Raw genomic sequence first — 23,001 nt, 5'->3', positions numbered from 1 at the left:
TTTAATGTACAATCTAAACAGTGTTTTCTTGGATTTAATTATAATGAATTATATACAATATAGTTCTCCCTATTAGAAAATAGTGAAATAGTTTTAGGATTTATACTTATCTATAAATTTTTAAAGGACCAGTTTATTCTTTTGGGGTTACTCAAGGTATTTGCTTTTCAGTGTTCTCTTTGTTAGGAATCTGCTTTTTTTATCATTCTGTTTTTCTGCTGCTTAACTTGTAGTAAGTATATGGCAGGGCTTAATCTTTTCTCTGTTCTCATTTGACATTGTCTCTGTGTATTTTGATGTCTCTATCCTCCATACTCATCTCTTTCAAGTGTGACTCTGATCATTTACTCATTTTCTAGTTCTTTTTCTTTTGTCTGCATGACATCATTGCTTACTGCCCCCCAAATGTAAATTAGTAATTTGTTATTCTGACCATCCTTGTTAGGTGCTCTGCTTTTTGTTTTGTTTTGTTTTGTTTTTGCTTTCCCCCCACATCTTCGATACGTACATATCATCGCCTTCCACATTCTACCAGTTCTTGTCCCAAGATTCTCAGTTAAGAAGAGAAGAACAATACAATAGCTGTTAGTTTAATAGCATTGTATGTTAGAAGTGGCTAATTACTATATAAAAGAATAAGGCTTTATTTAGAAACAGGCATATATGTCAATTTTAGACCAAAGTCTTGGCAATAAAATACAGTAATAATAACAAATCAAGAAGTTTGCCTCAAGCTGGACAATGTATTCTGTTAAAAATAATTAGAGAACAGATTTAATCTGTTTTCATGGGATGTTTATTGGATTCTTTAACTTCATGTTCTCTGCCATCATTCTAGTTCTGTCCTTTAACTCAGGTCTGGAATTTTGCTAAAGCCTCTTGTTTTTTCTGCTTTCAGTTTTTTTCAAAAATATTTTTAAATTTATTGATTTCAGAGAGATAAAGGAAGGTGGGGAGAGAAAGAGAAACATCTGTTTATTGTTCCACTTATTGATACATTCGTAGGTTGGTTCTTGTATGTTCCCTGACAGGGGATCAGGCCTGCCACCTTGGTGTATTAGGACAGCGCTGTAACCAACTGAGCTACTTGGCCGTAGCTCGCTTTCATTTTCTTTTTTGTATTTACAGTGTGTATCACCAAAGCATCTAGTTATTACCTGTTGCGAGTTAGAGGGAATCTACACACATCTTGACGTTCCAAGTCTTATGTAATCTGACTACACATTACTAATCTGTGTTCATCCTTCTCTGTTTTTCAAAATGAACATTCCTCTTCATAGATGTTAAGCACTTTCTGGCTGTTGCTCCTCCTACCTGCCTACTTGAAGAAAGCATTGCTACAATAATGAGTCTTTTCTTCCTAATTTCCTAAACAAGGTTCTGTTCAAGTTCTCTGTTCTCCAGGGTGCTTTTTTCATTAACTCAAGTAGTGTGGCCTTCTCTACTTTGTGACTGCTAATAATATTTATAATGTATATCTTTTACAGTTTAAAATTATATTTTCTTTATAAATTTTTACTATATATCTTATATTTGTCCTCTTTTAAAAAATATTTTATTTGTTTATTTTTAGAGAATGGGGAAGGGAGGGAGAAAGAGGGAGAGAAACATCAATGTGCAAGAGAAACATCGATCGGCTATCCCCACACTCACACCCCCAACTGGGGGCCTGGCCCGCAACCCAGACTTGTGCTCTGACTGGGAATTGAACCAGAGGCCCTTCAGTCTGTAGGAGGACGCCTACCCCACTGAACCACACCAGTCAGGGCTGTCCTCTTGTTTTTACATCTCCAAGTTTTATCTCCCTCAGGATCTATTTTTATGAATTCCTCACAGCACATTTTTGGTTTCACAGTACTAAACTCAAAGTAGGCACCTAAGTAGTAGTTAAATGCAATATCAAATCTTCATTTAAGGATGATTTTTAAAAATACTTTTTATGTTCTGCTGTTGTTTTTTTTTTTCTTTTTAAGTGTTTGGCAACATATTGACTGCATGGGGATTGATAGGCAGCATATTCCTGATACATATCTGTGTGAACGTTGTCAGCCTCGGTAAGTTATGCATACCAATAAAATTGCCAATAATTTTACTTAGATAATCTTTAGTTAATAGAAGTTTATGTCTGAATTCTAGAGTAAGAAAAAGAATGGATACTATATTTTATCAATTCTAGATACACTTTTCCTTTTTATGGGTTTTCTTTTTTTTTGTAAAAAACCTGACATGTCTAAAATCAGGAAGAATCTTTCCATTGGTTTACTTTGTAGCATTGTTACTTTAGTAATGATGCATAAAATAATAGTGCATCTTCTAAATGATGGCACGTTTTTTCACTGGAATGTACTATGTTGAAGAGTTACTAGGAGGACATTGCCTTAGTTTACAGAATTTTGTAAATCAGTACTATCTTTCCACCTGTTTGCAGTAATGTATCCCATCCCCCCCACTCTGTTTTGGTGTTTTTAAAAAATCTTTTTATTATGGACACTTTAAAACTATATAAAAATAAAATACTATAATGAGCTCTCATATTTCCACCACCCTTCTTCAACAAGTGTCAAGAATCTCTTTTCATTTATATTGCCATGTATTTCTTCTACCCTTCACATACTATTTTAATGTAAATCCCAGATATGTCATTTTATTCATATATGTCTTAGGTATTTAAATATCTATTTTTATATTTGTATATAAAATATTTTTAAACAATCACGACCATAAAACCATTATCATACATGGAACAAAATCTATTATTTTTTAGCCACTTCTAAGATACTGATTGAATGATTGATATACATCTTGTAAGTCCACAATAATTTAAACCTACTCCTCTTACCCCACCAACCCAGTCTCCTTTAAAGTCATTCTTTAAATCCATTAATTTATTAAGGGTTGCACATTAGTGACTTGTTAATTCTATTGCTCATCACTTGTTAGCTGGAATATTTCTATAGAAAAACATGTCCCCATACTAACTGTTCAGTTCTCTTAAGGTGAATTTCAACAAAGAAAGGCAGGATGGCTGCTTTGGATTCTTAGCCTGTATTTACCAGTTTTTAGAATGATGAAAAAAGATTTTAAGTATCATTATGAACTCAGAGATTGAAACATACTATATATCAGTCTATTACATTTTCATCGATGTTCAAATTTTGCCCCATTTTTGGTTGATGGGAACCTCTTCAGGTTGGCACTTGGGTCATTTCTACAGCACCCTAGTAGTAGTTGATAGTTTTTGTGCTACCTGATGCAACAAGATGTCTCCAGCTTATCTTATACTTCTATTCGCCAAACTCAGAATTGGTTTTCAAGACCAGAATCTCAAAGAAGTAGTCAATACTCCTTCCTATTGGATTGATCACTGTTCCTACATCTGTCTGTTTTAGCCGACAAAGCTAGGAAATGTTTTGTCTCTTTGTTTATTTTTAAGATAAAATACATGAGTTTATACTGGTAATTGCAATTAAATTTAGGAATAGAGAGAAAACACATAAATTTTATTTAACCTTCTTTGTACTGAGGTAAAATTGGTATATAACATTATGTAAGTTTCAGGGGTACATCATTGTAATTTGACATCTGTATGCCACTTAACCATTTCTCCATTTTATCTATAACTCCTTTTATCCTAGTTTTCAATAACACAGACAATAATGTAATCAGAATAGCATAATTACTGGTACTCTCTTAATCCCATAGAAGAACACAACAGTCTCAATTGTAGTAATGCCAACATTAGTACCAACAATATGATTATGTAAAACAGTTTAGACTTTTTATTCCTTAGTTTTCCCAAACGATTTATTGTATTTAAAGTCTCCGGAAAAAAATTGCACGTTGTGGTTATAACACCAACTGGATACACGGTTATGCTGATTATATTAGTTTTATTTTTATTTTAGACCTTTTATTAGATCTTTTATTTTTTAAAAAATTAGACCTTTTATTTTAATTGTAGATTCATATGCAGTTGTGAAGTAATACAGAGATCCTTTGTATCCTTCACCAGTTTTTCCCAGTAATAGCCTACAAAAATACCAATATGATACAACAAGAATATCGACAAAGCATTTTCATCACAAGGATCCCTCATGTTGTCTTTTATAGTGATACCAGCTTCCCACCTCTTACCCCTCCCATCCCTGACTTCTGGTAACCATTAATCTAAACTCCATTTATGTAATTTGTCATTTCAAAAATTTTACATGAATAGAATCATACAGTATATGTTTGGGGATTGGCTTTTTTTACTCAGTGCAATTCCCTGGAAAGCAGCCAATTTACCGCATATATCAGTATTTCATTCTTTTTTACTGATGAGTAGTGTTCTGTGGTGTATATGTACCACAGTTCGTTTAACCATTCACCCATTGAAGGACATTGGGTTATTTCTACTTTTTGACTGTTACAAATGAAGTTGATATGAACATTTGTGTACAGGTTTTGAACCTAAGTTTTGTTTTCTCTGGGATATATGCCCAAGAGTGAAATTGCTTGGTCATATGTTAGTTTAATAAGATATTATGGAACTTTTTTGTAGAGTAGTTGTACCAGTTTACATTCCTACCAGAAATATATGATCTTATAGTTTTTTTTTAATATTTTTTTTTTACAAATTTTATTTATCTTTAGAGGGGAAGGGAAGGAGAGAAGGAGAGAAACATCAATGTATGGTTGCCTTTCATGCGTCCCCTGCTGGGAACTGGCTTGCAGGGAACCGGCCTGCAACCCAGGCATGTACCCTGACTGGGAATCGAACCGCAATTGTCTGGTTCGCAGGCCCGCGCTCAATCCACTGAGCTACACCAGCCAGGGTTTTTTTTATTTTTAAGGACTGCTTTTTATACTGTATTTTTATAATTATATATTGGTATAATTATTCAAGAAGAGTCCCATCATTCTAAAGTCACATATTTAAAACAAAGTATATTCAAGTAATTCTATCACTGTTCCTTGTACCCGCAAAATAACAATTTTTTTTAAATACAATTTTTCCATTGTTTTTCACTAGAATCAGACATGTATATATTTATTTGTATTCCCCTCCTTACCTAGGTAAGCAGTATCATACAGAGTTTCTGCCACATTTCTTTTTTTCTCTTAAAAATATATGCTGAAGATCATCACTACATAGTATATAGAGATTGACTCATTTCTGTTGCTTCAAGGTGCTCCATCTTTTTCATGTACTGTAGTTTATTCACCCAGTCCCCTTTGAATGGGCATTTGAGTTGTTTCCAGTCTTTTGTCATTGCAAAGAGACAAGATTGTTCAGTAAAAGGGTAAATGTAAATGCAAAGTTTTGTCAGATATCACCAAATTTCCCTCCATTAGGAGCTGTACCATTTTGAATTCCCACCAATAATGGATAAGCATGTCTATTTTCCCAATCCTCACAATAGAGTGTTTGACAGACTTGGATTTTCCAGTTTAACTAGGTGAGAAGTGGTAATCTTAGTGTTACACTTTCCATTTCTTTACTATGAGTGAGGCTTTTCTAAATGTATAACACCAAGTATTTTTTGATGGAGTAAATATCTGTTGATGAATTCAGTAAGAGCTGATTAAAAACTCACCTTTAGGTAGGGCAGTCAGTTGAGCAATGTCTGCTACTCTCATTCTGTGATGGACTCGGATAGTTTTCAGTGATGCAATAGGATAGTTACTATACATATCCTAGTAGACCTAAGGCAAGCCTGTTACTGTGCTGTAGGCATTTCAGTCTAGAGCCCTTATTCTTCCATCTAAAAATAACAATCTAGTGTTATTTGACCTCTAGACTAATAAGTTAGAGAGTAAAACATGGGGGGTAGGAGTAAAACAATGACTATTTATGATGTAATGTATTTATTGAGTAGAGGCTGGAGGAGGTTAATGAAATATTTTACTTAATTGTTAAATATTTAGTTTATTATTTCAAAAGTGGAAATAATTTTAGGCAAATGCAATAATGCAAATAGATTGTAATTTAGTGTCATACATTTCTTTTAAGAAATTTAATTTGTGATTTTTGTTACATATGTTGCTTTGTTAACATTTTCCCAGACTTTTTGCTTTAAATATTAAATTTTTAAAAAAGATGTACTAGTTTCCTATGTAAAAAAATTATTTTCATAACAGTTCAATTGTAGTCACTGAACTGGCATCAAATGCTAATGATGCTAGATCAAGTCCAATGTAAGGCAAGGGATAGTACATATATTTTATACTGTTGGTTTTCCAGTGAGAACATTAGAGAATTTGTAAGTTTATCACATTAAAAACAAATCTGCTTTATATCTAAATTCATGAAAGTTTGATTAATAATAATCATGTTAATATTTTAATGTAGGAGTTTGGATAAAGAGAGGGCGGTGCTACTACAACGTCGGAAAAGAGAAAATTTGTCAGGTGGGTGAAAAGGATCTGTACTAAATTAGGGTTAGTGTGATTGAGAGAATAAGTGGCTTGCATTTTTTTAGTCGTACATAAACACCTTACTGATGTATATTGATTATATATCATTTACCCTCAAATACAGATTTTAAATATGGAAACCAGAAGACAATAAAATTAAAATTTTAAATCATTCATAGCTTTCTATATATAGGTAACCTATTTAGTTAAAGAAGTTAAAGTATGTTTGCTTTTTAGAAAGATGGGGATTCATTACTTTATCATTTGGAATCATGTTTCTTTCGTTTTTAGGAACAGAATTTAGAAGTAAAACATTTGATGCAACTTTCATTTTAGCTTAAAACATGTTGATGCCAATATAGGTAGCTTTTTGTTTTTGTTTTTAAGGTTTTATTTATTTTTTGACAGAGGGGAAGGGAAGGAGAAAGAGGAAAGAAACAGCAGTGTGTGGTTGCTTCTCATGTGCCCCCAACTGGGGACCTGGCCTGTAACCCAGGCATGTACCCTGACTGGGAATTGAACTGGTGACCCTTTGGTTCACAGGCTGGTGCTCAATCCACTGAGCCACACCAGCCAGGGCAAAGTGGTTTTGAATAGTGATAATTTATTGAACTACTCCTGTTTGATTGACATTTGGGTTATTTCTAGTATTTTTTGTTTTTAATACAAATAGTACCTTCAGCAAAACCCTCTTAGATATAAGTCTTATGTCTTTTGCTGTTTTCTCTTTGGATAGATCCCAGAAATGGGAGTGTTGGGTGAACAGGTTAGCACATACTGAATTTTTCTAGATTTGGCTACCCTTTGGAGGGAATTTCGAATCTCCACTGGCACTGTAGGCAAATGTGTTTCCCACAGTCACACCACCTCAGTGTATTGTCAGACTTTTGTATCCTTTCTAGTTTAATGTATGACAACTGACATTCGTACCTTGCATTTCAAGGTATCTTAATATGAGTGAATAAGTGAAAAAGTGGAAAAAAAGTATATTCTTCAGAAAGATGGATATATAATAGTTTCTCGTGTGGAATGCTCTTTTATTGTTTAAAATAGAAGTATTATATGTGCATTAACTTTTATTTTGCTTTTGAAGATGGTGATACTAGTGCAACTGAGAGTGGTGATGAGGTTCCTGTGGAATTATATACTGCGTTTCAGCATACCCCAACATCACTTACTTTAACTGCTTCAAGAGTTTCTAAGGTTAATGATAAAAGAAGGAAAAAAAGTGGGGAGAAAGAACAAAACATTTCAAAATGTAAAAAAGTAAGTTTTTCATTTTTCTTAGATGAGTAAGATAGAAGGCAGTGGGAGCTGAAAGGAATTTTACATGAATTACTATATTTTTTATATCCTTTCAATGTTTAGCAAATGTTTTTTTATGGTTGTAATGGTGATCACACAGAAAACTTAGACTTTTTTTAGCATCATATCATAAACATACTTCATGTTCTTACATAGTCTGTATTCTATTTTTAATAGTAGACTAGTATTCTGGTAGATGACTTTATTTACTTAAACATTTCCCTAGTTCTTGTGATATTGGTTATACCAAACTTTTTGTTATATTGTGAGACTTCAGTAAAAAGCTGCAGTAAACTAATTGATTCTTAAGTTTTAATTATATCCAAAACTCAGAATTCCATTTTATTTCAGGCCTTTCGTGAAGGATCTAGGAAATCATCAAGAGTTAAGGTAAACATGTTAAATTTAAACCCTTAATAGCAGCTGTCAATTACTTAGGAGAGTTTACTAAGTGTTATTCATAATTTTTGTCCTTTTTTCATTGTAGGTCATTTCATTGCTTATTGTTTTTATCAGAATTGGAGCTGTAGAGAGTTCTAATTGGATAAATATACCAGTCTGAGTTTATTAACACTGTTTAAAAAGAGCCAAAATGAGGCGATACATCAGCAATTTTTAATACTAAAATTTTGAGTAATCTGAATTTCAGTTATTATTGCATTCCATGTCCCCATTATATTAGGTGTTAATATACTAGACATATGAATGCAAAATCACATTTGGAATTTGAAAACTTGCTCCTTTGCATAGTTCAGATTCCAGTGATTTAGTTATCAGTTGTTATAAAATACTATAAAATCACAGATCTACCATATAAGTAAAGACTAGTCACTTATACCTTGAATTAATTAGAATAAATCCTCAATTTTGTAGATACCAAGATTGCTGAGAGAAGCAAGGTTCCCCACCTCTGCCTCCTTCTTAGAGATAGGTTTGTGTTGGATCACAGAGGTCAGCTATACAGGTTTATTATAGCTTTTAAATTTGGCAGTAAAGATGAGTGGGTTTTTCAGATTGTCAGATGTTAAAATAGGATGTGGGGAGCATGTTACAGTCTGTCTGTCATTCACATGGTATAATTATTCAATGATTATTCATTATTTCACATGCCTAGAAAACAGATCATTAAACAGTTGTGCAGTGATTATTTTTAGGTATTTTTATCTTTCTTAAGAATGTTAATGCATGGTGTCACTCAGCATACATTAAGTCCAAAGTTTCATGAAATGTTCTTTATATTAAAGTTAAGATTTTATACTTACTATGTTAAACTTGGTTTTATGGTATTTTCTCTGACACAGAATAAAAAGATTTGAAAATGTTTTTGGATTAAGCTGTTAGAAAAATTGGCACTCCAGCAATTTTCCTTTTTTCCCAATTTATCTAATCACTTTAATAGCAGGCCTAATGAGGAAGAAGCATGTTTTACTTAGCTAAAATAGTTTCATTTATTACGTAGAGTAGTGAGTTTTTGTGCATCTTTTAAAAGTAGCTTTTTCTTACCTTAAAGATTTCTTTAAAATCATTACAGTTTTATTGTATAATTCTCTAGCATTTATAAGGTTCAAGAAATATAGAAGAGCTGTATTAAAGATATACCATGTCACTATACAGGGTTTTTTCCAGGGGGCGGCAGAGGGAAATGCAAAACAGAAAAATTTGAAAACTGGATAGATTTCTTTTAAAAAGCTGAGGGAAGACTTAATATGTAGTGTCCCATTTGTATAAATATCCGTCCTTATCAAGTGATGATTATAGTCTAGAATAGGTAAGTACATAAAATATCAATTAGTGAAATAAACCTATCCCCACCAAATAGTTGAGCAACTTACTATATAGTTGATGCTGGGGTTATGGACGTCAACTCCCTGTGCAGTTAAAAATTCGAGTATAACTCTAGACCCCTCAAAACTTCAGTTGTCATTTGATGCCCAAGTAGACTTGGTTCCAGGGTCCCCCACAGATACCAAGTCCCCTGTATAAAATGGCGTAGATCCATGCATACAGTCAGGCCCCTGCATCCGCAGACTCCCAACCACAGATTGAAAACAACATAGGTATTTATTGAAAAAAAATCCACATATAAGTGGAACACAGTTCAAACCTGTGTTCATGGTTCAATTGTAGTTTGCTTTATTGTAGAAAAGAATATAGAAGGTGGACTGATGGTAAATTTTAGTGTTTCTATATACATGTAAATGTCTAACAGGATATTTAAGGGTCTGTGAAATCTGTATATGATGTTAAAATTTCAGTTATTTATAGATACTGTCAGTCTGTAAAATAAAAAATTTCACATGCTTTTAGGTTCATATAGAAAAAAATTGTTTCTCAAAGTTTAATATTGTAGATAGAAAAAATGAATGGCATTTACAACTAAATTGAAATTTCACATGTTAAATGTTATACATTTGAATTATGCCAATAATAAGAAAATATATGTTCTTGTTATCAACATTAATTGATTTTTATTCAAAGATTACAAGAAAGAATTATTTGTGGGAGGTCTGGTTTTAATAAATTTTTTAAATGTATGGTAACTGTGCTTTTCTATAAATTGCATCCTAGTGAAAAAAAGTTCCCCATTTTGTTTTGTAACATAAAGAAGAAAGGTGGTAACTTTATTACTTGGCATTTATTCTTATCTTACAGGTTTTAATAGAGGCTATAGAGGAGGAGTAAGCACTTAAGCTTGAAGGTTCTTTGCCCTCATTATGACCCTTGAATTTAGGCTATGGACCATTTGGGTCATTTCACATTCTATAAAACATTCACATGTCAGATTTATACTGTGGACAACTGGAATTACACCAAATTAAGATATCAAAGTACATTTTTGTTATGAAACATTAAAATTTTTGTATTATATAAAAATAGGTATATACTTAATATGCAGTATATGTAGTTTATATAATAATCACATTTATTTGGTTCAAGAGAACTGTGAGTACAGAATAGATACTGTCAGTCTCTAAAATAAAAAATTTCATTTGCTATATTTTTCTAACCATTACCTGACAGTGACTGCAAATCTTTGGGTTTGCAATTTTATCGATAGCCTCCATTGGCTACAGTAGTGATGATGAAACTTGAATTTCTCCTATTCCAAGTTAACTTGGCTTTCTTTGGTTTTCCAACTCATGTTTGTGTAGCATGCAGTATAAAAATGTAATAAGCTGCTCATTTGTGATCGTTATTTCACTAGGACCAACTTAGCCTAATATTATTTCTAGTTTATATTTTGTATAGATTGTCATTTATTTTGTGCATGTTGTATGTGTATGTATAAATACTTTAAGTCCAGATATTGATATTGCTTAGTTTGCTGTGATTTTAGGGTTCAGCTCCAGAGATTGATCCTTCATCTGATGGTTCAAATTTCGGCTGGGAAACAAAAATCAAAGCATGGATGGATCGATATGAAGAGGCAAATAATAACCAGTATAGCGAGAGTGTTCAGAGGGAGGCACAAAGAATAGCTCTGAGATTAGGCAATGGAAATGACAAAAAAGAGATAAATAAATCAAATTTGAATACCAACAATTTGCTCTTCAAACCTCCTGTAGAGGTAAATATATCATTTGCCAAAAAGTAATAAAACAAAGTCCTTTTTCTACTGTGTATCTTAAGTAGTTAGACTAAAAGCATTCAGGCTTAATTAATCTCAGTATTTCTCCGATTTTAGAGCCATATACAAAAAAATAAGAAAATTCTGAAATCTGCAAAAGATTTGCCTCCCGATGCACTTATTATTGAATATAGAGGGAAATTTATGCTAAGAGAACAATTTGAAGCAAATGGATATTTCTTTAAGAGGTATGTTCATTTAGTTCTCCATAGTAGTTTTCTATTGTTATATATTGAATTTTGGCTATTTTAGTGAGATGCTGTGTTTATATGTACTTTGTTTTCATAAGTGATCATTTTATATTTAAATCTGTGTAGTTGAACAGTGACATTTGAACTGTAATAAAATATAACAACACAAAAATGCAGAGATATATTTATCAGTCTCTTACCCATTTTTATCTTGCTGACACTAAAAAAAACATCTACTTCAAAGATAAACTGCAGCAATATAGGTGTATGTTAATTAAAAACTCGATTACCTGAGATTAAAGGAACTGTATCAATCCAGGATCATTCCTAATTTCTTTTAATATAATTGTTAGCATTTGAAAAGACCATTGGTGACTGTCACAGGCAAAAACCACTTCCTCTTCATTAGATAGTGTTTGATTTGGTTTTACATTATTGCCACCATTTTCAGCTCCCACTTTTCTGGGTGTGGAATGGCTTTGGAGGCCTTTTCTGTAATTTGTAATTTTGGGGGAAATTGATGTGATCCTGTCATAGCCATGCTTCACTGAGGTATAGAAGTATTATGTTTGTATCTCTAGGAAGATAACATTCTCAGTCAATATACTATCATTATTAAAAATAATCTCTTGTTGTTTGTATTTCTTATTGTTTCTTGAGTTCTTATTTAAGATACAAAAGATATATGAAACTCCTTTCCTTTTACATAGATTTGACTGAAACTGTTATAAATGAAACACAAATGCACTGTGAGGTGGGGACTTTAAAGCCATCCAATTACGAGTACTTTTTATCTTTGTAAATTTGAATTTCCACCTCCAATTAATTACCTTTGATTTATGTAAGGTTATAGGAACAAATAAAAATCTTACTAGCATGAACTAATCGGTGGTTAAGAATAGGTTCTATTATCAAACTGTTGGCTTTACTACTGTGAGTCTTTTAGAAGTTTTCTTAAATTCAAAATGTTAATAGCTTATAATGCATTTCTTTCTTTATAGACCATACCCTTTTGTTTTATTCTATTCTAAATTTCATGGGCTAGAAATGTGTGTTGATGCAAGGACTTTTGGGAATGAGGCTCGGTTCATTAGGCGTTCTTGTACACCCAATGCAGAGGTAAGCTTATAGAAATATATTTTGGAGGAGGTGTGTGGAACCTGAGTATTAACCCCAGCAGTTTGGGATAGCCTAAAAACACTTACTAACAGTTGATGCATTTTATACTACAGCATCTTTCCATTGTGAAGTTAGGTGATACAGGCTTTGCAGTCTTAATTAATACTTTGCAAATTAAAATTGCAATGTTCCTTCTAAGAGAAAATATTAGACTTCTGTTTATCTTAGAAGCTCTATAAATGTGGCTCAAATACATGTTCTGATTTGATCAAGGTAGACAAAGGTGAAAGCTGAAATACCTTTTGTACATGCTACAATAAAATTGTGTTTTAATGTGGAAAAATACAATTTCAATTTTATAGTTATATAATATTAGTTAAGAATGTAGATTTTGAAGACAGACTTACTAGATTCATGCGTTCTCAGTGATTAAGTCAATTTACAACCTTGTCTACGCCTGTTTTATCTGTAAAAAGGAGTTGTCATGTAAAGTACCTAGAACAGTGTCTGTCATAAAAAAGTATAGGGTTAACTGTACCGTTACTGCATTTCATCGCATCGAAGATACTGTCACTTTAAAAACTCCCAATTTCAGAGATACTAAAAGGTGAAAAAATATTCATTGTAGAGTTGATGAAATATGCTTTTTCTTTTTTTTAAGATTTTATTTATCTTTAGAGGGGAAGGGAAGGAGAAAGGAGAGAAATATCAATGTGTGGTTGCCTCTCATGTGTCCCCCGCTGGGAACTGGCCTGCAACCCAGGCATGTGCCCTCACTGGGAATCGAACCACGATCGTGTGGCCCACAGGCCGGCATTCAATCCACTGAGCCACACCAGCCAGGGCTGGTTTCTTTTTAATACTTTATAGTGGGCTGTAGAGTTTGCATCAAACTTGAATTGGTGTTATCTTTTTCCCAGTTGATAACCAGTGATTTATAGTTACAGGTCTTGTAATTAATGCCATATTTTCTACATTGTGTTTGTGAATTCCTTTGAAAAGAAGAGTTTTCAAAATTGTAGGATAAGATGCTCCTAAGGGTAGAAAATAACCTATAGAAATATTTTTTTATAAAAGTTATTCTTCTGATTAACAGGTGAGGCATGAGATTGAAGATGGAACCATACATCTTTACATTTATTCTATACAAAGTATTCCCAAGGGAACTGAAATTACTATTGCCTTTGATTTTGACTATGGAAACTGGTAAGTTCAAATCTGTAAATACGTTCTGTTGTTTCAAAATAGTTCCTTAATGTCCTCAAAAAATTAGTTTGTCTTTTTTATAGCTCTGAGACAAAGAACTTGAAAACAAGCAGTTTGGTATCCAGTCCCATTGCAGCGGTGCTGCTTTGTTCTTTTCCAAACTTTCCTTAATTACTATTGTAATGAAAATGCTAATGGAAATTGTGATTGGTAATCCTAATTCAGCTATCCAACACTGACCTTGTTTTGTTTTGTTGAAGATTTTATTTATTTTTAGAGAGAGGAGAAGGGAAGTTGAAAGAGAGAGTGAGAAACATCAATGTGAGAGAGAAGCATCAGTCTCTTTGTTGCTTCTAGTGTGTGTGCCCTGACCAGGAATTGAAAATCAGTGACCTTTTGCTTAGGATGATGCCCAGCCAACTGAGAAACACCAGTCAGGGCAAACTTTCCCTTTTTTATAACTTTGTTTATGTAGAATTTTCCCTTCTATTTTTTATTTAAGTATAATTGGTATATAATATTTTATTAGTTATACTAGTTTCAAGTGTTCCATATAGGGATTCAGCATTTTTTACCTTACAATGTGATTACCCCATTAATTCTAATAATACATCATGCAAACATCACAATATTATTGACTATTTTCCTTCACCTTTTTCACCTGTCCCCTACCCTCCTCCCCTCTAGGAACCATCCTCTGGACTCTGTTTCTGAGTCTGTTTTTTATTTTTTAGAGTCCACGTATAAGTAAAACCATACATTATTTGACTTTCTCTGTCAGACTTACTTTACTTAGCATAATTCCCTCTAGATCTATCCATGCTGTTGCAAATGGCAAAATTTCATTCTTTTTTATCATTGTGTGTTTGTGCATATACCTAATACATCTTCTTTATACATTCATATGTTTATGGGTTGTTTCCGTATCTTGGCTGTTGTAACTAATGTTCCAGTGAACATACAGATGCATATATCTGTTCAATTTAGTGTTTTCGTTTTTCTCCAATAAATACTCAGAAGTATATCTGTGGGTAGTATGGTAGATCTATTTTCAATTTTTTTATGAATTCCAAAACTGTTTTTCATAGTCATACCATTTGCGGTCCCACCAACAGTGCAAAAGGGTTCCCCTTTTCTCCACATCTTCGCCAACACATTATTTGTTGACTTTTTGATAATAGCCATTCTGACTGGTGTGAGGTGGTATCTCATTGATTACATTTTCCTTCTGATTAGTAATGCTGAGCATCTTTTCATACATCTATTGGCCATCTCTATGTCTTATTTCTTTGGAGAAATATCTTATGTCCTCTGCCCATTTTTTAATTGCATTTTTTAAAAGTTTTGTGAGTTCCTATGTATTTTGGCTGTTAACCCCTTATTTGAACACTCAGACTAATGTCAGATAGTTTACTACCTCTGTTTTCTTTCAGGAGTTTTATGATTTCAGGCTTTACATTTAAATCTTCAATCAATTTTGAGTTTATTTTTGTATATGTTGTAAGAGAGTAGTCCAGTTTTATTTTTTGCACATATTTGTCCAGTTTTCCCAACACTACTTGAAGAAGCTTTTATTTCTCCATTTTATGTTGTCTCCTTTGTCCTTAAATAGGACTAATATTTTCTATACTTTTTAAATCAATGTAAATTATAATCTGTATGATTTTGCATTTATCTTTTCTCATTTATTTTGTGATTCAGACCTATTGTTATATGCAACTGTAGTTCATTTCTTTTCACTGTTCATGGTATTTATCTATTCCACTGTTGGTGGACATTTAGATTTATAAACAGTGCTCCTATGGTTTTATAAACATGTCTGCATATATACATGTTCTCTCCACGGTGGGGACCTACAGGTAGAATTGCTGGGTTGTAGAATGTGCACAGCCTCAGTTTATATTAAACATAGGGGAATGACCAGTTCATATTCCCAGTTTTACTTATTTGCTCCACTTTACTGTAAAACTTTAAAAATTGATGCTAATCCATGTGAAATGGCATCTTTTTATATTTTGAATTACACTATCCTTGATTATGAAAATAAGGATCTTTTAATCTATTTGTGATTTTGGCTTTTCTGTCTCATGAACTGCCTAATTATCTCTTCATTTTTTTCTGTTGGGTAGTCTTTCTCTTACTGACTTCTGCAGGGGGCATTATAAGCATTTCAGTTCACTTCCTCCTATTTTGTATTTTATTTTTTAAATTTTGTGTGTACCCTATTTAAATTGCAAACGTTTTTAATGTTCATTTTGGTTTCAGTCAATGAAAACTCTTCAGTATGCATTTGTATTTGATTGTTGGGTTAGATTTATCACAATACTTTAAGTGTTTCCTTTTTGGCCCTTTTGCCCTCAAATGGTAGAAAATTTAGGAAAATGGCTCTGTGCTTATTGCTTTCAGAGACTGTATTCCATAATGGTTAATGTAAGCTTTTTATAACCTGTCTGGTTTCCAGTTCTAGCTTGGTCACTTACTACTATGTAACCTTAGACCAGTTTTAAGATTCAGTGAGTTAACATGTGTTAAAAGTTCCTCATACAAAATAAGTAGCTTAATACACACTAGCTTTTGCCATCATTATTTGTACTTCTGTTGTCCTGAAATCAAAGAAGACATCTAGAAAGTTTCAAACTAGTTCCTATTAACATCTGATTTGGGGAGGTGGGAGGTGTAGACCATAAGTGTTTGAATTCTGTCAAATTTCATAGAATTAGGCCATTTTGACCTGCACCTTTCTACCAGTGTTGAAAGTGAATGAGTAGGAGTATTAGAAACTTGGAAAAGTAAATTATTTCTATTGTCAACACACATTGAGCTACTTAAAACATGCAAAGTGAGAGGCTTCTTTTTTTTTGTTTAACGTCGATTTGGGTATTTAGTATGTGTTCTAGATATAAACTAAATCTCAGTTGTAGAGATAAAGATCAGAGCATTAAGAAATATTGAGAGATGGGCCCTGGCTGGTATAGCTCAGTGGATTGAGCTCGGGCCCATGAACCACACTATGGCAGTTCAATTCCCAGTCAGGGCACATGCCTGGGTTGCGGGCCAGTTCCCAGTGGGGACACATGAGAGGCAATCATACATTGATATTTCTCTCCTGCTCTCCTTCCCCTCTAAAATTAAATGAATAAAATCTAAAAAAAAAAAAAGAAATATTGAGAGATGAAAAGTGTGGGCTCTAGACTTGGATCTGAATGCCATCCCTGCCACTTACTTATGAACTGTGTGACTTTGGGCAAAATAGTGTTTCTGAGATTTAATCTCATCTGTAAAGTGAAAGTAATAATAATTACTACTGTGAAGATGAAAGATAGTAATTTTTCAAGCTTCCATTTGAAAGAGGGAACACTTAAAGAGGGGCAAAAGGAAGTGTTACCAAAAATTTTTTTTCAAGGTAGATTTTTAAAGAAACCTGGTTATTGAAATAATTTGTAAAGTATGAGAGACACTAGTTAAGGTTTGGTATTTATTATACCTAGCATTTTAAAATTTAGGTCAAATTTAGGGTCAGTATTTTGTCATTTGTACAAGTGTATATACTTTATAACATTCTGGGGCCACTGAAGTATGGTTTTTGCTTTAATGTGAGCCACAGTATTGTTTTACCTAAACAGATTCCATTTTAATTTATTGGAGGTTTTTTCTATCAACCATTACTAATTACCCTTATGATTACAATTGAAGACACAGAAATCAGCTTTTATTACATTGTTTTTATAATAAAATTGTTTTATGATAGTTACCATGAATACAAATTTAGTGAAAAGGAAGGACTGTTTACAGTTAGCAATAGCCTACAATTTTGTGGCCTTGCAGCTTAAAATGGATTAGAAATTTTTATAGTTTTCTTTTTTATGTCTTGAATAAATATTTAACTGGTTCCCTTTCCAGTAAGTACAAGGTGGATTGTGCGTGCCTCAAAGAAAATCCAGAGTGCCCTGTTCTAAAACGTAGTTCTGAGTCCACGGAAAACATCAACAGTGGTTATGAGACCAGAAGAAAAAAAGGGAAAAAAGAAAAGGATATTCCAAAAGAAAAAGATACACAAAACCAAAATATTACTTTGGATTGTGAAGGAACAACACATAAAATGAAGAGCCCAGATACTAAACAGAGAAAGCTTTCTCCACTGAGACTATCAGTATCAAATAATCAGGTACTAAATTGTGTGTGCTCTGCTGATTCTTAATGAAAGAAGTTAACTAAGAGAAATAATTTGTCATATTTGAACCTTTTTTGTTTTATGTAAAACAGTTTAAAAGTTTTAAGTCCATTCTGTTATTTAAAATGAAGTACTTATAAATATAAAATACAGATTCTGCTTAAGTTTATACAATATTTGTTAAACTACTAAGAAACTACTCACCCAGCACATTCTCAGAGAATTAAATATAAGATTTAGTTAAGACTGAGTATTTTAGAAAATTATTTCAGATTGCAGTGTCCTTGTATTTATAGTAAGTATTTTAATTTAATATCTTAAACCATAAAATTTTCCTTCCTTTAATATTTGGGACATAACTACATCAGTGATGGACAATTTTCTTAAAAAACATAAGATAATTTGGGGGAAAGGATTTGGCCTACACTTTTGCTGTTTCAGGAAACGCTGTGTTGTATGCCCTGTAAACAAATGAAAGGAGGGACCATTTAAAAGTAATTAAGTAATGTTTTAATTATCTCCAGGAATAATTTTCCTGAAGTTTTAAATTGAAAATTTATTAAGCACCTGGCATTTGTAGATACTGGGTTTTGTGAAATAATTTATGCTTATGTTTTAGGGAGAATATCAATGTAAGACTATCCTAACATATTTGACCTTGTAGGCTCTATGGATAAGAACATTGACTAGAACTTGTCAAAAACTTGACTAGAACATTGATTAAGCAAAAGTATTTGACTTTGAAAAACCTCTTGAATTAGGAAACCAGTTTCAAATTTCTGAAATGGATTTAAGTAAGCTTATGGTTTTTATGTAGAATTCATTGTGGTTGAAAGACTTTAAAATAGTTTAGTACCCTAGTTGTATCTGGAGTAGTATTTTCCCTAAATAAATCATTTCAATCTTTCAGGAACCAGATTTTATTGATGATATAGAGGAAAAAACTCCCATTAGCAATGAAGTGGAAATGGAATCAGAGGAGCAGATTGCAGAAAGGAAAAGGAAGATGGTAAGTTGGGAAGCTAGTAGCTGCTTCATGCTGTCACTTAGGCTTAGTGACAGCTGTTCTTTAATTGTTGCTGCCTTTAAGAGGGCTCGTACACTGTTCTTCTGTTTGAAGTTAGTAAACATCATATGCCACTGAACATTTGTTTGGCTTTGTCATTACCATTCAAGTTATTCTACTAATCTTTTATATATTTACTGTATGTTCATTGGACACTTTAGAATGTATGACATTTAAGAAGTTTTTTAACTTTATGATGCTGAGAACTAATAAATTTTAATTCCAGAATAACTGTTGCAAAATGTCTTTTATTAGCTAAAATGTATCCTTTCCTCTTCATAATTTAATATAAGACAAAAGTGAAATTTTAATAGCACCAAATAAATGGTTTATGTAAAAAAAAAAAAGGTCACTGTTTGGTAGGTACTATTTCTATAACATACCACTACCATAAAATAGGTTTTCATTAAAATAAATTTAATATCCTTATATTTGAAAATATTTTATCTGTATAAAAACTAGGACAAGGTATTTTCTCCATGTTTATTTAGCAGTCAATACATTGTTTAGGCCACTTAAAGTATTATTTATAGTTTGAAAGGCTTGAAAATGATCTTACACAATGATCTTAGTATGGGTTTTCTGCAGTCCCTTTTATTTTATATGCTCTCTTCTTTACTGTTGTAGAGATTTTCATGCTGTATTCCATGGAATCTTAGGTCATGTACTTAGGAGTGGGGTCTTTGGAATCAGGTTATTGTAGGCCTACTTAATATAAGTTTGTTTTCTGTTTTACTGTCTTGATCATTTCTCTTTTACTGATTCACTGTTGATGTTCAAAATTGTGAAAGCAATGCAGAACTGTTTTATAGCCTCAAGAATTAAGATAGAGCTAGGAGAAAAGAAAAACAAATACAGGAGAAAATATTGGAGGAGGCTGGTTATTTAAAAAAAAAGTTCTTCCTCTATGCAAAGGAATTATACTGAATGTTTGACAAGATTCAGTTACAGCCAAATCACCTGTACCTACCCAAATTACCCTTTCTTGACTAGATTTTCACATTGGACTGTTCATTCCACAATTGAGTTTTGCATTTGCACTAATTTTGCAGGAACTTTTAGAATACCGATTTAGGAAACCACTGGTTTCTGTATGAGGCATATGTCTGGTAGGAGGAACTTTTTAAACAAGTGGTTTTAAGGGCTATGGCAACTGCTTTGAAAAATATGAAATTTAAAAAACCTGGAGATTTGTTTTGCGTCCATATAATTATAGTCAGATTTCATCTGTTTTAAAAGTTTATATGACTGTGGGACTATTTTAAAATATATATATTTTTATTATTTTTAGGGAGAGGAAGGAAGGGAGAAACATCAGTGTGTGGTTACCTCTTACATACTCCCAACCAAGGACCTGGCCCCCCAACTCAGGCATGTGCCCTGACCAGGAATCAGACCAGCAAACTTTTGGTTTGCAGGACAACAGCCAACCCATAGACCCACACCAGTTAGGGCTATAGGGCTGCTTTTAAATTATATTCTATCAATGCTGAAAAAAGTAGTGGCACTTAAAACATCCGCATTTTCAGATTCCAGAAGACAATAAACACACCATTTTCCTGTTGAACATGGTGGAACTTTGCACAGACAAGACAAAAAAGCTTTACTTGGGAATCCATTTTTGGTTCTGATTTTGCCTGTTAGGTTGCCATGTTAATACCGAATACTTCACTTTTATATCTGTTGTAGCATATTTATTTTAATATTGTATCTCAGTGACCTAGCTTTGCAGCTAGGTATTTTTCATAGGAATAAAGTGTGGAAAACTTGAAAAAGGGTAAATGTTTAGAATTTGGTATTTTAAAGGGAGATAAAATATTTTTAAAATCTTGGGATTCTGGGTTGTAAGCCCTCAAAGTCACTTGTCATGTTATTTCTAATTGCTACATTTGCTTTGATGTTTCAATTACAGAATTTTTAGATACACTCAAATAAAAATGCAAAATATGCATCCTAGGACTCAACATTGGGTATGGTTGTTTCTCCCTGCCAAAACATTAGTATTAGGGCAGAAATGGTTGGTTTTGAAAGTTTAAATAGTAATCAGCATTTATTTTTCTAGTGTTTGACTTTTATATTGGTTAACAAAAGTAGTCAGAAAGATAAAGTGAACTCTTTAGAAACTTATGCCAATCTGATTTAAATTTTCTGGAAATGCTAGTTCTCTAATATGTTCATGACATTGCTATGTAAAAGGAGTCAGTCATATGCTCCTCACAGATAAATACCATAGTGTCCAAATTCAAACATACGAAAGCCCATCATTTTGTAGTATAGCTTCAATCATATATGAAATAGTTGATTTGGCCAGTTTTAACTACACAAACGGCAATTTCACATAGAGCAACTTTTGTCTCCAAAAATCGCACCGTGGATAGAAATGTGATAGCTCATAGTGGGTGGATCAGAGACCATTGCATAAATTAGGTGGTATTCATGATGGACCTTATGAGCAGAGTTTAAAGTGCAGGTTAGCTTATAGTTAAATTGTATGGAATTGAACAGATGGTTGTAATTCTCTAGGGGAAGTAACCTGGAGGTAGTTAAAAATGTGATAAATCATATTTGGCTGAGATTATAGGGTGGTATTTGCAGGGGAAAGGGTAAGGAAACAGGGAGATAAGGTTGGTTGGTTGATTTCATGAAGGAATATTTATTCAGATTTTATTATGTGGCCAGGGGGAAAAAGCTATTCTTAACATTTTCTTTTTACTCAATTATATTTTGCTTCTCCTTTTTCCCCTTAAAAAGTTGTTACCTGCTCTTAAAAGTAAATGTAGCATAATGGTATGGGACCAAATAGATGGTATGGACATTCTAATTTTAGCTACTGAGAAGTACTTCTTAGGCAGTGGGTTGGAACTGAAAGTCAAGTTACCGCATTTGAAACAAAGTAGGTTGTTCATACTCATCTGAGTCCAAAACCAGGGCACTATTCAATAGACTCCCCCAAGTAGATGGTATGTGAGGTGGTCATAGTCTTATTAGAGGTAAAGAGAGTGTGCAGAAGGGGGTTAGACACAGGGAAGCTCACCTTATTTTAATTAACAAGTGATGAATTAAAATATTAAAACCTTAAAAAGATTTAAGTTAAAAAGGAGACTTGTTCCTTTCATTTAAAATTCATGAAAAGAACCTGTTCTTTATAGTATGTTTAATTTTTAAGTATCTTCAATATATTAAGTTTTCAAAATGATTTTCTATAACCTTATGGAAAGACTGTCTTTTGATGGGCAATTATGGTCAGATTGCCTAAATTGGTATCCATAGTAGGTTATTTAGGATAGAAATTGTGGAAACAATGAAAGGGATATGAAACCACCTAGGTATGAGATTCTTGACCTTGTCAAGCAACTAGGATAATCCAGAATTAGTTGTATTATCACTAGGATATAAACTACATAAAAACAATAATTTACAGTTTTTTCATTGTCACAGACCCAGTTCCTGTGGGCAAGCAGATGATCAGTAAATGAATGTACTAAATATTTTATGGCAGGCATTTGAGGCAAGATATAGGCTTGTGAGTGTGAACTAAACAAAGGTTCCTTATAGTTCACTCAGGTTGTGCTCTGGATGCCTTGCCAGGATGCAGGGTTCCTCACTACTTTGTCATCCCTCATCCTTCACATAAAAACCATTCCATAGAATTCAAATTTCGGATGTTTTATGAAAAGGCTCTGTGACCAGTTGAGTTTAGTGAATGGCATACCATGTCCTCAACTTTGAGATTCCCAATATACATGGTGTGTTTAAAAACAAGAAATCATTAGCATTTTCTCAACTTGTATACCCTTGCAACTTGTTTTTTTGTGGTGACACCTTTTTCTTTTAAAAGATTTTATTGAGGGAGGCGGAGGGAGAAAGAGAGGGAGCAAAACACTGATGTGAGAGAAACATCGATCTGTTGCCTCTC

At 32.9% G+C, this 23,001-nt stretch overlaps 1 protein-coding gene across 4 annotated transcripts in view; it reads left to right on the top strand.

Moving 5' to 3' along the window:
- Positions 1–23,001, top strand: part of KMT2E (lysine methyltransferase 2E (inactive)) — a 95,903-nt gene that overhangs the window by 54,731 nt on the left and 18,171 nt on the right. For all 4 annotated transcript variants that reach the window (XM_037164923.2, XM_037164922.2, XM_037164921.2 and 1 more), the window contains 10 exons: positions 1,974–2,054; positions 6,335–6,393; positions 7,493–7,665; positions 8,056–8,094; positions 11,042–11,272; positions 11,390–11,520; positions 12,525–12,642; positions 13,739–13,848; positions 17,749–18,013; positions 18,930–19,028. In XM_037164923.2, coding sequence (XP_037020818.2) covers positions 1,974–2,054; positions 6,335–6,393; positions 7,493–7,665; positions 8,056–8,094; positions 11,042–11,272; positions 11,390–11,520; positions 12,525–12,642; positions 13,739–13,848; positions 17,749–18,013; positions 18,930–19,028 — 1,306 coding nt within the window. The remainder of the gene's footprint in view (positions 1–1,973; positions 2,055–6,334; positions 6,394–7,492; positions 7,666–8,055; positions 8,095–11,041; positions 11,273–11,389; positions 11,521–12,524; positions 12,643–13,738; positions 13,849–17,748; positions 18,014–18,929; positions 19,029–23,001) is intronic.

The sequence above is a fragment of the Artibeus jamaicensis genome, unplaced genomic scaffold (genome assembly GCF_021234435.1).
Source record: "Artibeus jamaicensis isolate MK-2021 breed Jamaican fruit bat unplaced genomic scaffold, CSHL_Jam_final contig_834, whole genome shotgun sequence".
Taxonomy (NCBI): domain Eukaryota; kingdom Metazoa; phylum Chordata; class Mammalia; order Chiroptera; family Phyllostomidae; genus Artibeus; species Artibeus jamaicensis.
The sequence above is the reverse complement of the archived record's forward strand: the minus strand, read 5'-3'. Positions and strand labels throughout refer to the sequence as shown.